Source organism: Neovison vison, chromosome 6 (genome assembly GCF_020171115.1).
Source record: "Neovison vison isolate M4711 chromosome 6, ASM_NN_V1, whole genome shotgun sequence".
Taxonomy (NCBI): Eukaryota; Metazoa; Chordata; class Mammalia; order Carnivora; family Mustelidae; genus Neogale; species Neogale vison.
In genome coordinates this window covers 85,216,059-85,229,919 of record NC_058096.1, presented here as the reverse complement: position 1 = coordinate 85,229,919, position 13,861 = coordinate 85,216,059, and the positions used below count along the sequence as shown (strand labels likewise).

Genomic DNA, 13,861 nt, shown 5'->3' with positions numbered 1-13,861 from the left:
ACACTCTCAAATACACACACCCTCTCTCTTTCATGCACACACTCTCTCATACGCACACACTCCGACACCCTTCCCAATCTTCTTGGCAATTCTCTGCTTTGCTTTCCTCTGGAGCACTTTATTTTTTTCACTGACTAAAGCTTCATGATGGGGAGTTCATTTGAGGAAGTGTGAAGAGGTTAGGAATATAGCCCGTGTCGGGCTGGCTAGTGAGCAAAAAGACATATCCTATGAAACAAAGTTTTAATTTTTATTTTACATATTTATACATAAAACTTTCAAGGAACCCTCTGAATCCAACAGAATGTTAATAGCACATCTAAAAATGAACTTCAGGTAGTCAACATTCACAAAATGTTGAAAACTGATTAAAATGTACTTATTACGGAGAGCTACAACTTCACTACGAGGCAGGCATGTATTTTCTGACTTTATAGATAGCACCGTCATTTACAGTTCTTCTTTAAAACTACAGTGAAGAATGAAAGTAGTCAGTGGTAAAATACTGCTCCAACTTAAAATCTCTAAACAAACAAACAAAAATAATAAAGTTAAAACTACCCTCTTTGAGAACCATGACTTGTGATGGCGTCAGTACTGTACATTTTTTGTAACAATATTTTATTAAAATGCCTGATATTTAGTGGCACAGTAAAAAAATTAAAATAAATTAAGAAGCAAAGGCCAATCACTGGACGTTAAGCTTCAGACATTATCAATGACTAACACTGATATTCGTTTGTTTCTGCGCCACCTTTAGCAACAGCATTTTTACAACCACAGAAGCAAAAGAAATTCTAGCTTGTCCTCCAGTCGGATGGCTTCTTTCACTTGGCAGGCATTTTCTCTGCCATGTGCTTCTGCTGACTTTCCGCATGTCTGTAAAAGGAATCATACGATTATTTAGTGCTAAGATAAATGCTCCAAACTGCTTTCTAATGCACAGTTACAACACTCCCCCAAACTGAGCCCCAGAGTTACTCACAGTGGAACCGAGAGAATTAAGTAACAGTACTTAATTCAACAGATTGTGCCCCTTTAATTTGTATATTCTCTGTACGATTCCTTTTATTAAGTTACTAGATTAACCTGTGAATGGTAGATGTCATTACTTTTGAGGAGAAGAAGCACTGTGTTTTTAAAAAAGGAGGTAAGTATCTGGGAAAACAGAATGAATGAATGAATATGTTTCTCTGTCCCAGGTACTGCGCCTGGTACCGTGAATTTGGTGGTGAACAGACACTGAGGTCTTTGGTTTCACGGCACATATATTCCAGTGGAGAGGGACAAAAAAGGAACCGATAGCAAATAAGGAGAGAGCCGATAGTATGTAAGTGCTAGGCACAAAGTCCAAACCAGGGGTTGTCATAGAGGGGAACCGTGTGACTATTTTATCTAAACACACGCACGCAGACACAAACATAAGCATTCAAAAGGCTCTTGACAGAAGTTAAAGCCAATAGAACCATTATATATATATATATAAAGTATATATATATGATATATATATACATATATATTAGAAATTAAAGCCAATAAAACCAAAGCCAGTTCCCCCCTTATGAAAGCTAATGTCTTCCTAACAAACTGTGGGTTTCTATAGATGTCAAGATTTTCCATGTTTGCATACTCCCTCCCTGCCCCACATTAGTTCTAAAGCCATCATCATGGCAGTGAGGGTAAGTGGCTGGGTGGGGTGAGTCTTTTTAGTCATCGAGCCCTATTGTGGCCCATGAGCCCCACGTTCAACCAACCCAGCAGCTGGCCAGTGGAGATGGAGGGGGAAGAACGGGAAAGCTGCTGACATCACTTGAATGTGCGCTAATTAAACATTTTCCCAGAGTGGTAGAGTTTGACGTCTGCAAAAGACAAATGTTTCGAGGGACAATTTTAGGAATTTAAAAATTTGGCAAGAGAAAACATCTAAGGCTGTGGTTTTCAGCTGTTATCAAAGGCTCAGGGGCAGTTTTTGTATGTTGCCTAGATTTGGGTAGTCAATGACGTCAAGTTTAACTCACTGGTTTTGTGCAGAATGTCTCCTATCTGGGTATAGGGGAGATAAACCACAAATACTTTCAGAAATAGGGAAGTGACAACGGTGTCCTTGCCACATTCAACAGCCCACAAATAATTGGTGATACTCATTTAATAATAAAGGAACTCAAGAAAAAAAGATCAGCCTTTTACTCCTAAAAAAATACACCCTTCGGCGGACCCTGTCATGGCCCTGATTATGTGTGTAAAACAGCTTTGATCATTTTCATCAAGTAGTTTACAGGCCTCACTTAAATTCAGCTCAAGAAATATTTTGATGCCCACTGAGCTAAGATTCCACTATAGCTAATTAAATTATAGTTTCTACAGCAGTTAAAAAATACACGTGAGTGCACACGTGTGTGTATGCACACGTATAGTGAGGGGCTTTTCTGAGCGAGAAAGAAAGGACAGGAAACAGCTTCAGAAAATATTGAAAGCTGGGTGTTATCCTGAGATATACATACAAGCACGGATTACATAACATTTTAAACAAAGGAGGGAAAGGGTTTTAGTCCATAAAACTAAAAGGTTCTCATCAACTATTTATATGAAAGTCCTTATTAGCATTTGTTTGACTCAAACCCCACAAGAACTCCTTTAGGACCTGTGCCTGGCACAGGGGAGACAGGGGAAAATGAAAACGGCGTGGCCTCTGCTTTAGAGGGAGGAGGGGTTTGTGTGCAGTGAGTAAGGAGAAAGAGCAGACGATGTAACACAATATGATCAGGCTCCACGTGCAAGGGATGCCATGTGGCCAGGAACACGGAGAGGGTCCTACCCCAGTCTTGGGAGCTGGGGCGGGGGCGTCAGGGTGCACTTTTCTAAAGAGGTGTTACCGAAGCTAGTGCATCTCAAATTCGGCTCTGCTTTGGAATCACGTGGAGAGTTAAAAAAAAAAAAAATCCAAATACCCAGGTCACCCCACAGAATCATTAAATCGGGATCTTTGAGGGTGGGACCCAGGTATCCGCAGTTTATAAACCCCCAGGTGATTTCAATGTGCAGCCGAAATTGAGAACCACTCATCCGCATTGACACCTGGAATGGCAGAATGTCTCACTCTCTACTGGACAGGTAAAGGAAACAGGTGAACAGAACTTCCTAGCCTATTGCCTCTGCCTTCTGGGATCTGGCTGCAAAATTCTGACTTTGCTATATTTACAGACCCTCAGATCCCTCCAGGAGCAAAGTGACAGTTTGCAGCCAGGAGTGGACACAGGAACTTCTCCTCACTTCCTCCGCTTTAAAGGCGTCCTCTAACACCATTAAGTTAGTAACTCCCCTCCTTTTCATCCCGTGGTTCTGCCTGCCCTGTTTCCCATGATCGCACCAAACCTAAGTACCAGCTTAACACTCTAAGAGGAGAGGGGAGCCTCTCACCAGTGTCCCCACCGGTGTTGAGGAATGCCAGTGCTGCTTTGAGAAAAGGTCTTCGTTGTCACAGGCAAGTCACGGAATTTACAAAAGAGTTCACCTATTTTTTTGAAGATGCAGGTTTTGGTCTTAGATTTCACTAGTGATTTCCCATCATCCTAATACCTATACACAAATCTCTTTGACTTAAAAAAAAAAAAAAAAAAGGATGTGTCTTGTAGTTGTTGGGGCAGTGCCTGGAGACATGGGTGGAAGGTGGTAATATTATGTGAGTGTCACTGTGATATTTTAGATACAGGCGAATATACTAAGAAGGTATGAGGCCTTCTGGCTTTTTGTTTTTTGTTAGGGGTGAGGCACTATAGTACCCAAAGCACACAACACAGCCCACTACCCATAGCTCCCTCTCTCTCTCTCTCTTTTTTTTTTTAAAGAAAAAAGCCTAAACATAGTTCTGTAGCATTTGTTTTGCTACCCAAACTATTTTTATAACACTGAATTTAGAAAAATAATTTATCTAGTGTTACACCTTGAGAAGAGGTCCTGTGGTAGGTGCTAAGCACATTTTCCCTATATGTGTTTCCAAAGCTTCTCTCGGATGGTTCTAGATCATGTGGTTAATTCCTTAGGTTACTGTGAGAAGCGGTGTTCTTTCTCTCCTTGGGGAGCCTTCTACTCTCTGAATCCCATTTCTGGGATTAATAGTAGCTATTGCCTCTTGGTGTACTGTTTCAGAAAAGGTAGCAAAGTATATATGAGATCATACGCATGCTCACAGTATTTCCCAGACTTTATATACTAATGGGGATAGGCTTTTCTACAAAGAGAACTGCTAAGAAATGCCAGATCTTGACTGGCCTTAGCCTCGTTTCCGTCTCCTGATGGCGGGGAGGAACATTCTTTACCTCTGTTTAGGAGGTGCTTGGAGTCAGGCCCTGCTGGAGACTCAAGTCCTGGAGTGTCCCCCACAATGAGAACAATCTGGTGGCACTGGTGCTGTGGAAGGACGCCAGGGTCCCTGCCTTCTGGACATGGCAGGTGCGGGTGAGATCTGGGTCACAGAGCACCAAATGACACCCTACGGCACCCACTGCACGGCTTGCTTGTGTGCTGGATGCAGGCCAGCATGGAATGGCTTCCGGCTGGCTGCCCAGGAGGACAGTCCTCTAGTAGAAAGTCGTCCTGGTCCAGAACTGCTGACCTGATTTCGGGGGCGGGGGGAGGTGGTGAAATCCTAATGTACTGGGAGGACGGCTGTGAAAAAGCAATGCATTTGTGTGTGAGTGTGTGTGTGTGTTTAACTCCTTGGAAAGGAGTTTTAGCCACTTCCTCTCCATCTAGACAGCTGACCCCAGCAGAGGTGAGGTGAGTTACTCATGGAAGTAAGGGGAAGGCGTTCTCTAGAGCCTTAATTCTTCAACTCAGACCACCCTGGGCTTCTTTCCTTCTTTGGCAAGGGCGAGCCTCACTGACCTGGTCAAGTCCTCGATGTCCACCAGCATGGCGTCTTGCTCCGTGTGCAGCTCGTCTCGGATGAGGAGCAGCTGGACCAACTCTTCATTCAAGCCTGGAGCGAAGAAAAGGGGCATTTACAAACGGATACGATCGCATCCAAGTCAGCTGCTATATGGACCATTGCACAAGTTACTCTGGCTAAGATTTAGAATTCTTACGTTAGCCTTTCACAGCCCAGGAGAAGTCCTCGGTTTGAGAACATGACTAGTTGGCATAATTACAGAAGTGTTGGAAGAAAAGGGGTAAAGTAGGTAGTATTTCCAGTGACAGTCACATTAAAGTGGGAAAAGAAATCGTTAGCTGTTAGGAAAATCGCTAAAATAATAGTGAAGGCTGTTCTCAGTATCCAAGTCCTATCTCAAGAAAAACGAAAGCCAGATGAGTAAGACCTTGAAATCTCTGAATGAGTACCAAGGAGAAGATTCCTTAAGATTTATACTGGGAATAAAATACATGTAGATAGAAACATTTCTAACCTTCCTAAAGTCAGTGCACTATGTGAATTTGGCTCCTGTTCCTGAAAAATAGGAACAAGCAAGGGGCTCTCTTATTTTTTACCCTTAGACTGAAGCTTTTAGTTCTGGACACAAGGACACATGCACCATAGCGTTCATTTAGCAGCAAGAGCTCTAGGCCCAGAAACAAAGGAAAGGAAGGAGGTCTTCCGCTCTGTTCTCCTTGGAAGTGCTTTTAGAAATCCTGAATTCGGGGCGCCTGGGTGGCTCAGTGGGTTAAGCCGCTGCCTTCGGCTCAGGTCATGATCTCAGGGTCCTGGGATCGAGCCCCACATTGGGCTCTCTGCTCGGCAGGGAGCCTGCTTCCTCCCTCTCTCTGCCTGTCTCTCTGCCTACTTGTGATCTCTGTAAAATAAATGAATAAAATCTTAAAAAAAAAAAAAAAGAAATCCTAACTTCAAATGATGCATTGATCTGCCTTTAGTTCAGATTAGCTTCCAATTTTAAAAAGGGAGGAGAAAAAAAATCATACAACGAGGTCTCAATTCATCTACTACTAAAAAAAGCTGGATGATAATTTTAGTATTTAGAAGTCTAAGGAAGACGTTTCAGTGGTAAAATATCAGAAAGCCTTTTCAGTCCTTGAAAGAATTACAGTCCTAGTAATTTGCTCTCAACTAAAATTAAAATGTAGTAGAATTTAAAAAAACAACAACTCTGTGAATCTATGGTTTCTTAATTAGAATGTCAAACACTTTCCCTTGATTTTAAAACAATACTGAACATATTAAATTAACTCTGAATATGTCCAATTCTATTTATTCAGTATGTTTTTAGGGTAGTTTAATTTTTTTTTTTCTTAATTCCAGTACAGTTGCTTTTTATACTAGCACTCAGTAGACGGCCCACATAGTGCATGGAAATTTTTTCCCCACGTGAAGTTTTTCACTTTTTGGTCTGGAAATTTTCAAACTGATACAAAAGCAAAGAGATTGATTCAATGAATCCCCATGCCCCATGCATCCAACCAGCTTCAGAAAAGATCAGCTCATGGCCCATCTCGACATATCTATCCCCCCTTCTCTTACTAGGTTATTTTAAAGCAAATTTCAGACATGATATCATTTCATCTGTTAATGTTTCAGTATGTATCTTTAAAGCCAGGGCTCTCTTTTTCTAAGTTAACATACCACAATATTTTCATCATACCTAAACAAATATATATATATATATATATATATATATTTTTTTTTTTTTTTTTTTTTAAGGAGAGAGCATGCAAGTTGGGGGGAGTGGAGAGGGAAAAGAGAGAATCTCAAACAGACTCCACGCATGGAGCCGAAATCCAAAGTCGGACCCTTAACTGATTGAGCAACTCAGGTGCCCCATCAATAAATCTTATTAAAACATTCAGTCCGTGTACACATTTCTTGGCTGGCTCTTAAGTGCTTCTTTATAGTTAGTTGGTGAATGCATTTGGTTGGTTTCTTAGGTGGTTTTTAATCTTAAGTTCACAGGATTTTATAGAATCTTATGTTCCAAAGGTTGGAGGGCACATGGGTTCAGCTGGACTAACCACACTGCCCAAGTGGGTACGTTCTATGTTCTCTCTTTCACTGGGCCGAGCAACCAGCTGCCCTTCTCTGCGTAACCAGGCACCTAAGTGAGCACCTCTCATGTGCCATCTACTCGGCACACTTCTGTTGGAGGCCCTTCTTAATTCTGGGGGCGGGAGGGAAGGCCTATAATTTGTCAACCTGTGACTGTCACACATCGGTCATACAAATTTTCCCCACCTGGAGTCCCACAAAATAAGCTGAATCTGATTTGATAACCCAAAACGAACAGATACACAAGTACAGTTGAGTGTGTAATTGCGTAATTAATGACATGTAACTACCAAATGGGAGTCCAGAAACCGATGCTGCGAGCCAGATACACACATCGTGCTCGGCGCTGGGGGTTTGAGATGAATCAAGAGGACCTCTCACCTCTGTGAACCTTGAATAATTCTTGAAATTTCTGAACACTTTACGGTAAAAAAACAAAAACAGAGCCTTGTGATCCTCTTCCTTCTCTTGTGGCACGCAGGAGGAACCCAAGGGAAGGGACAAAGGAAGTGAATCAAGGAGGTAGTACTATCCCACGATATTTCACATCTGACTCCCCGTTTTCAAGCTCCCCGCACACTTACTTTCTATCTGGGAATGGAGATCGTTGACTATCACTTGTAGCTGCCCGAGAGTCATGTCCCGCAGGTCGGTGGGCTTTAAACTTCTTTTCATCAGGCATTCGCTTATATGAGGCATGTGTGGCAGCTGAAGATACAGAAGGAAGAAATGGAGGTGTGACCTGAGCAGCAACGGCACTGAGAACAAGACCCACTTTTCTCCTGACAGATCTGCTCTCACCCCCTTCCATTCGGGGCCTGTGCTCCAGAGCATTTCCCAGTGTGAGCTCCCCACCCCAGCCCCACACACCATGTTGTCCAAAACCTGTCTGGCGTCAAAATGCGACACTAATCAAAAGCTGTCAGACTGGTCTTGAACACAGGCCATGACAACTGCGAGTCCGTGATCATGTCCACAAATGAATGACGAGGGAACTCCGGGAATACCAATGGCATGGATAAAAATAATACCAGCTCTCTATCTGTCTGCACCATGTTATAAGCACTGTGCTGTGTGCTTTAAATGCTTTGTTCACTGAATTCTCACATGCTCTCACACTGGTGTAACTATTCCCATTTTATAGACAACAAAACTGAGACTTCAGTACCTTGCCCGGAGTCCCACAGCAAGTTAATGGCAGAGGTGACCTTCAAAGCCCAGGGCCCTTATCCATTATGCCACACTGTCTTCACTGAAAGGTGGGAATGACAGCCACGGCCATAGTGAGTTTGCCACAACCAGTAGGTTCTAAACCAGTACTGTTTTAATGACATTAAAATATTCCCCTGAGAGCTAATAACACCTCTAAGAAATATAGCAGATATTTGAATCCAGATTATCTATGAATGAATAGATATTGAATCTATCCATTGAATATGGATGTGAATCCAGAACAGAGTTTACTTTTGTGTAATCTGTTGCTTATGAATCTTTCAGTAGGAAGGAAAAAGAAACGAACTTAAATATTTCTCAATGACAGTACTTTTTACAAACTGCCTTGTAGAAACCCAAGTTTGCATAACTCTGGGAAAGAACTGGGACCGCGTCAACCATTTTAGCCACCAAACACTCGCTGGCATTTCAGTGTCTCCTGCTTACGAGATCAGCGACGGGAGACTTTTTCCTGTTCTGTTTTTCCACTTCTACTTGCATTTTGGCCATTGGTTTGGCCATGGCGAGGGCCATTTTGGCTTCGGCTTGCAATTTCTTTTGTCTTGTGAGGAAATCCATGTCATCCAGGGATTCGGATTCTTCTTCCGTAGTGTCTCTATCAGAATAGGAAGAACTCTGTTTGCTCTGTGAAGGGAAAAAGAGCAGCCCTGAGCTTTCTGTGTCAGGCGCCATCTTTGGAAATGGGCTACCCCAATCCCTGGTCCCGCCCAGAGTGGCTGAGAGACTGTCCTCCATCAACGTGACTCGCTACTTGACTTGGTCTATACGAATCTCAAGTAACATTAAAGCAGAGGATTTATTTCTTCAGTGCCAAGAACAGACTCTGATTTTAGCAGAGTCACATAACAATAGGGAGAATCTGCTTATGATAAACTTGAGATGTCCCTTTGGTTCTAGGTCTCAAAATTTCCTGAAGGGATCAGACACGGCAAAATATTTAACCCAGAGCTAAGGCAGCATGTTGTTCTCTGGAGTGGACAGGATCTCAGGTATCCAGTGAAATTCTGACATTGCCCTGTAGTCATGGACTAACACGTTTTCCTGCTGGTTGTTCTTTGGTAAGAAAGATGATAAAGCCGTCACAGAGAGTAAAGGATTCCAGCAATAAGCTCCCGGGATCATTAAGCCATCCTTTGCAATATGTACGCAAGGAATGAGCCGGGAATGTTTTACACACATCATCTCACTGGTTTCAACGAGGAACATCCCTGTGTGTTAGTGCTCCCATCCTCACCCGGACCCCGCCCCTACCTTTCAGAATGAGTCTCACTGCTGGTCTGCACTTAATATTTCTCAGCCCCATGGAGAAGGACATAGAGCATAGGTGAGCTTTCTCATGGTTCAATATGAAAGTAGTTGCTAACTTTAGCAGAGTTTATGTGTCCTTGTATCACAGCTTTGATTCTTCATTGTCAAATTTTAGGAGCATGCTGTGTCAAGAAATGGCACGAGACATTTCTTTTTTCATCTCTGCCATGTTTTGTTTTTTCTGATGAATGAGAAAAAAGAAGCTCAATGACCAGGAAGGCACACACACACAGAGCTTTGGTGGCTTTGGACTCACCATGGGAGACAAGGGGGTGTCCAGGCTGGTTTCCGTCTTACTGTCATCAGCATCGCTGTCCTTATCACTGCCACTGTCATTGACGAAGCATATCTGCAGGTTCATCCCACTCTGTAGCCTGGATGAAAGCAAGCAGGACAGCCGTTCTGCTCAGTTGTTTGTTATCTGGGAGTAAGCGTTACAACTGTCTGGCTTTGCTAATGGAAAACAATCTCAGGTGTTGTTTGCAAGGAGAAGTGGGTAACCAATGTCCCAACTTACCCATGATAACTAAAGGACAACGATGATAACTTAATGAGTTCAAAAGTTGATAAAAGATAAAATGCTAACTTTTGCTAATATCATTTTTTTCCCACACCAATTTCATGTTAAGGCAAAGGTAATTTCAGGCCACATAGAATAGCCCCTGGCACAACACCAAACACATGGTTGGTACATAAACACGTGTGGAGTCACTGAGTTTACATTCCTGTTGATAAAGATGAATGGGGTCCTCAGCATGCTGTCATCTCGTGTCCTGTCCCATGGGGACAATTCAAAGAAGCTCATTAGAGCGGAGCTCTCTGAAGAAAGACTGCTTTCCCCCCCGCAAATAGATAGAATGGGGTTGTCTGAGGTAAAGCTATGCTTTGAGCAAGTTGCCAAAAGCCAACCAAGGAAGCTCATTTATGTCATTAAAAAAACACACCACAGGTTCACCCTAGAGAAACCTAAGGAAACCCCGAACCCAGTCAGAGAGGCACAATCTTGGAACCCAGCAGAGCACCTGGAGCACGAGGTGCTGGAGAGGTGGCCACAGAGAGTCCCCCGGCTGTGTGTCTGCGCCACACAAGGTGGACCACGGATATAACTCTCTGTCCTAACCTTTTTTTGAAATTAAACACATTTCAAAATGCTGTTTGGGTCTGAAGACTTTTTAACGAAGTAATTTTTCTTTTTTTCTTTTAAAGATTTTATTTATTCATTTCATTGACAGAGAGTGAGACAGAAAGAGAGGGAACACAGGGGGAGTGGGAGAGGGAGAAGTCCGCTTCACGAGGAATAGGGAGCCCTATCTGGGGCTTGATCCCAGGACTCCGGGATCATGATCTGAGCCAAAGGCAGACGCTTAACAACCGAGCCACCCAGGTGTCCCTAAAAAAGTAATTTTTCAAACCTCCCCAGTAGTCCCAGTCTGTGTGTCAGCCTAGGAGACCCCTCAGCAGCAAGGGACCATAAGGAGACTTGTCCAAGCCAGGGTTAGGAAGCCAACACTGGATTGCTCTGGCGGCGTTATTACTGCCACAGAGAGAAATGCAAAGAGCAACTCGTCTGATAGTTGACATTAGTATCTTTTTTTATTCCAGTGGGTAGGGATGCTTTGCATAAATTACTCAGATGACTCACAGAAAATGATTCTTTGACAATTACAGGGGCCAGAAAAAGGAAATCTACCCATTTAAAGCAGACACCGTCAGTTACGTGTATGTACTGCCACCTATTGGTAACTTCTGGAATTACTAAAAGTCCGGTAGGGAAAGGCAGCCTTCTCCCTCAGCAGGCCGTTTCTGTTCCCCGCCTGTCCTCCTCCGCAGACCGGGAGCCAAGCCCTGGCTAGGCACGGAAGGGACATGTTCTACTGTGATCAGCTCAGGGGGCTTGGAGTCAGTCAGACTTAGGTTCTGAATCCTCACTTCTTTCTCTGGGCCCATTACTTAACCTCTAAGAACCTCAGTTTCCTCATCAGTAAAATGGGGTGAATAATTCTATATTTTGTTGGAAGGATGACGATAGTTCAGAGCTAGGCACAAGGTAGGTGCTCTGTACGTATTCACAGTCCTCCTTTTTCTACTTTCTGAAAGCCCAGACAAAGGAATACAGAATTTTAAAAGTGATTTGTCTTTGTAAAGGGACTGTTAAAGTCACTTACTTGAATACCTCGGCCGGCACTGAGTAGCTCTGACAGAATGTCCTCAAGTTGTCTTAAACTATTAGGCAGCTTGGACTTCTACTGAGCTAGAATTTATCGCCTTTTAATTTTTTTCCATTGAAATTTTTTTTTTCCTAGAGAAATCTAATATATTCAGGTTACCCTTTGATCCCAGATAAATTAAGTTTTAAAATTAATTATCTGTAGTTTGTCAACCACCCCCTCCAATCAACCCATTTTTTTAAAAGATTTTATTTATTTATTTATTTATCAGAGATAGAGAGAGAGGGAGAGAGAGCGAGCACAGGCAGACAGAATGGCAGGCAGAGGCAGAGGGAGAAGCAGGATCCCTGCCGAGCAAGGAGCCCGATGCGGAACTCGATCCCAGGACGCTGGGATCATGACCTGAGCCGAAGGCAGCTGCTTCGCCTGAGCCACCCAGGCGTCCCCAATCAACCCATTTTTAATCTAAAACTCAAGATATATGGATTAGGAGATAATGGGAAATAAAACTGCAAATTAAAAAAAACACATTAAAAGCATATTTTAAATGTTTTTTAAGTCATCTTAAATTAAACCTAATTTGAATCTAGGAGTATGTAGCATTTTCTATTTACTGAGCTGCTAAAATCTTGAAAAGACGTGTCCGACACTGGAGGCACATTATTAAAAAAAATAAAATAAAATAACCTGTGATACCATTACAAAATAAGGTTTAAATCACCCAGGGATATATATTTTCATTCTGAAGAAAGTCTGATCATAAATTCTGTTGTTCTGCCCCCCACTGACCTTTGTGCTAAAGATCAACTCAGACCTCAATCAACCAACCCATACAGCATTTCTAACTCAGGAAAGGCAAAGGAAAAAAAAAAGGAGGGGGGGAAGATTTAGTAGTCAGAATGAAATGAAAAAACACCTCAGGTAGAAATTCAGAAAATCGCCTTAGTACCACATTATCACCGTGGGAAACTGAGCAGAGCTTCTTACAGGCTGAGACTTATAATTCCTTATAGCAGTAATCACCAAGAATGTTACTCTCAGGAAAAGGAAATTATATGACATAACAGCTAATGGTTCAGAGGGGATTTTAGTAAAGACATCTTAAAATGGACTCCGGTTTCAAGAAGGATTTGTTTGCCTTTAGCCTTTAAGCAGGTTTTAAGACGGAGATGGCTTTGGGGAAACTCAATCACAGATCTCAAGCAGCAGCCCGGCTGAAGGGTGAGTGGGGCCACCTGGTGCTCTCGAAGGCCCCTGTGTCACAGGGTCAAGAATGATAAGCCTTCTTCTGCATCCCTTCCGCACCCGGGGGAAGCACGGCTGTTCTGAGGCTCCTTCCTGCAGCCTGCAGTCGGGGGCCTCTGCCCCGCACGTGCGCTGTAGGCCACCTGGCCTCACTGAGACCCCAGCTACCAGGCTTGCAAAATCTGAGCCGCCAGGGGTCCAATTTGCCTGGATCTCGCAAGCATCATCAGAGAGGAAAATGAAATGTGATCCTCATCTTTTAATTATTTAATTTATGTAATTTAATTTTTATAATTTATAATATATATTTAATTTATATAATTTAAGGCATCCAAGTCAAGGCTGCTTGATGTTTCGAGTGGCATTTACTACAGTGTTGCATGCAAAACGCTGCCTGGAGTCTACCTTGCCTGTTGGTATCGGAGCAGAAAGGCGTGTGTCCTGGTTATCCCGGAAACCACTTCTCTTTATGGACCACGAGGCAGTGAAAAACCACACCGCTGCCCAGGGTTACTGACAGGGAGCCCCAGGACCTGAGCAGAGGGTGTTCCAGATTGAAAATGCTCAGAAATACGAAGACACAAAGACTAAGTATGTCCTCTGGGCATCTCAGTGTGAGTGCAGGGGCTTCCTTAGTGACAGTGCCTCCCAGCTAGCAGCAGAAAGCATGTAGTCGAGAGGGCGTTCAGTGACAACGTCTGCTTGGCTTTCAAGGCAAGGAACACCTTTACATCAACACCTGTGCTGATTTCCAACTACCATTACTGGAGATACTATTATTAAAATACGCACAACACCGAAAGGATGTTGGAGGTGAAAGGTTTTTAACTACTAAGAGGACGGTATCTCAAAAACCTAGTCAAGTGATAATATAATCTGGTATAAAGATAATACTTTTTTTTTTTTTCAAAATATA

The 13,861-nt window shown here is 42.9% G+C and overlaps 1 protein-coding gene across 3 annotated transcripts in view; it reads right to left on the bottom strand.

The window, feature by feature from the left end:
- Positions 1-231: 231 nt before the first annotated feature.
- The window catches only part of LOC122908649 (schwannomin-interacting protein 1), a 125,752-nt gene continuing 112,122 nt past the window's right edge, over positions 232-13,861 (bottom strand). For all 3 annotated transcript variants that reach the window (XM_044251693.1, XM_044251692.1, XM_044251695.1), the window contains 5 exons: positions 9,789-9,906; positions 8,651-8,848; positions 7,576-7,699; positions 4,885-4,978; positions 232-879 (listed from right to left, as the gene is read on the bottom strand). In XM_044251693.1, coding sequence (XP_044107628.1) covers positions 828-879; positions 4,885-4,978; positions 7,576-7,699; positions 8,651-8,848; positions 9,789-9,906 — 586 coding nt within the window. In that variant the 3' untranslated portion in view covers positions 232-827. The remainder of the gene's footprint in view (positions 880-4,884; positions 4,979-7,575; positions 7,700-8,650; positions 8,849-9,788; positions 9,907-13,861) is intronic.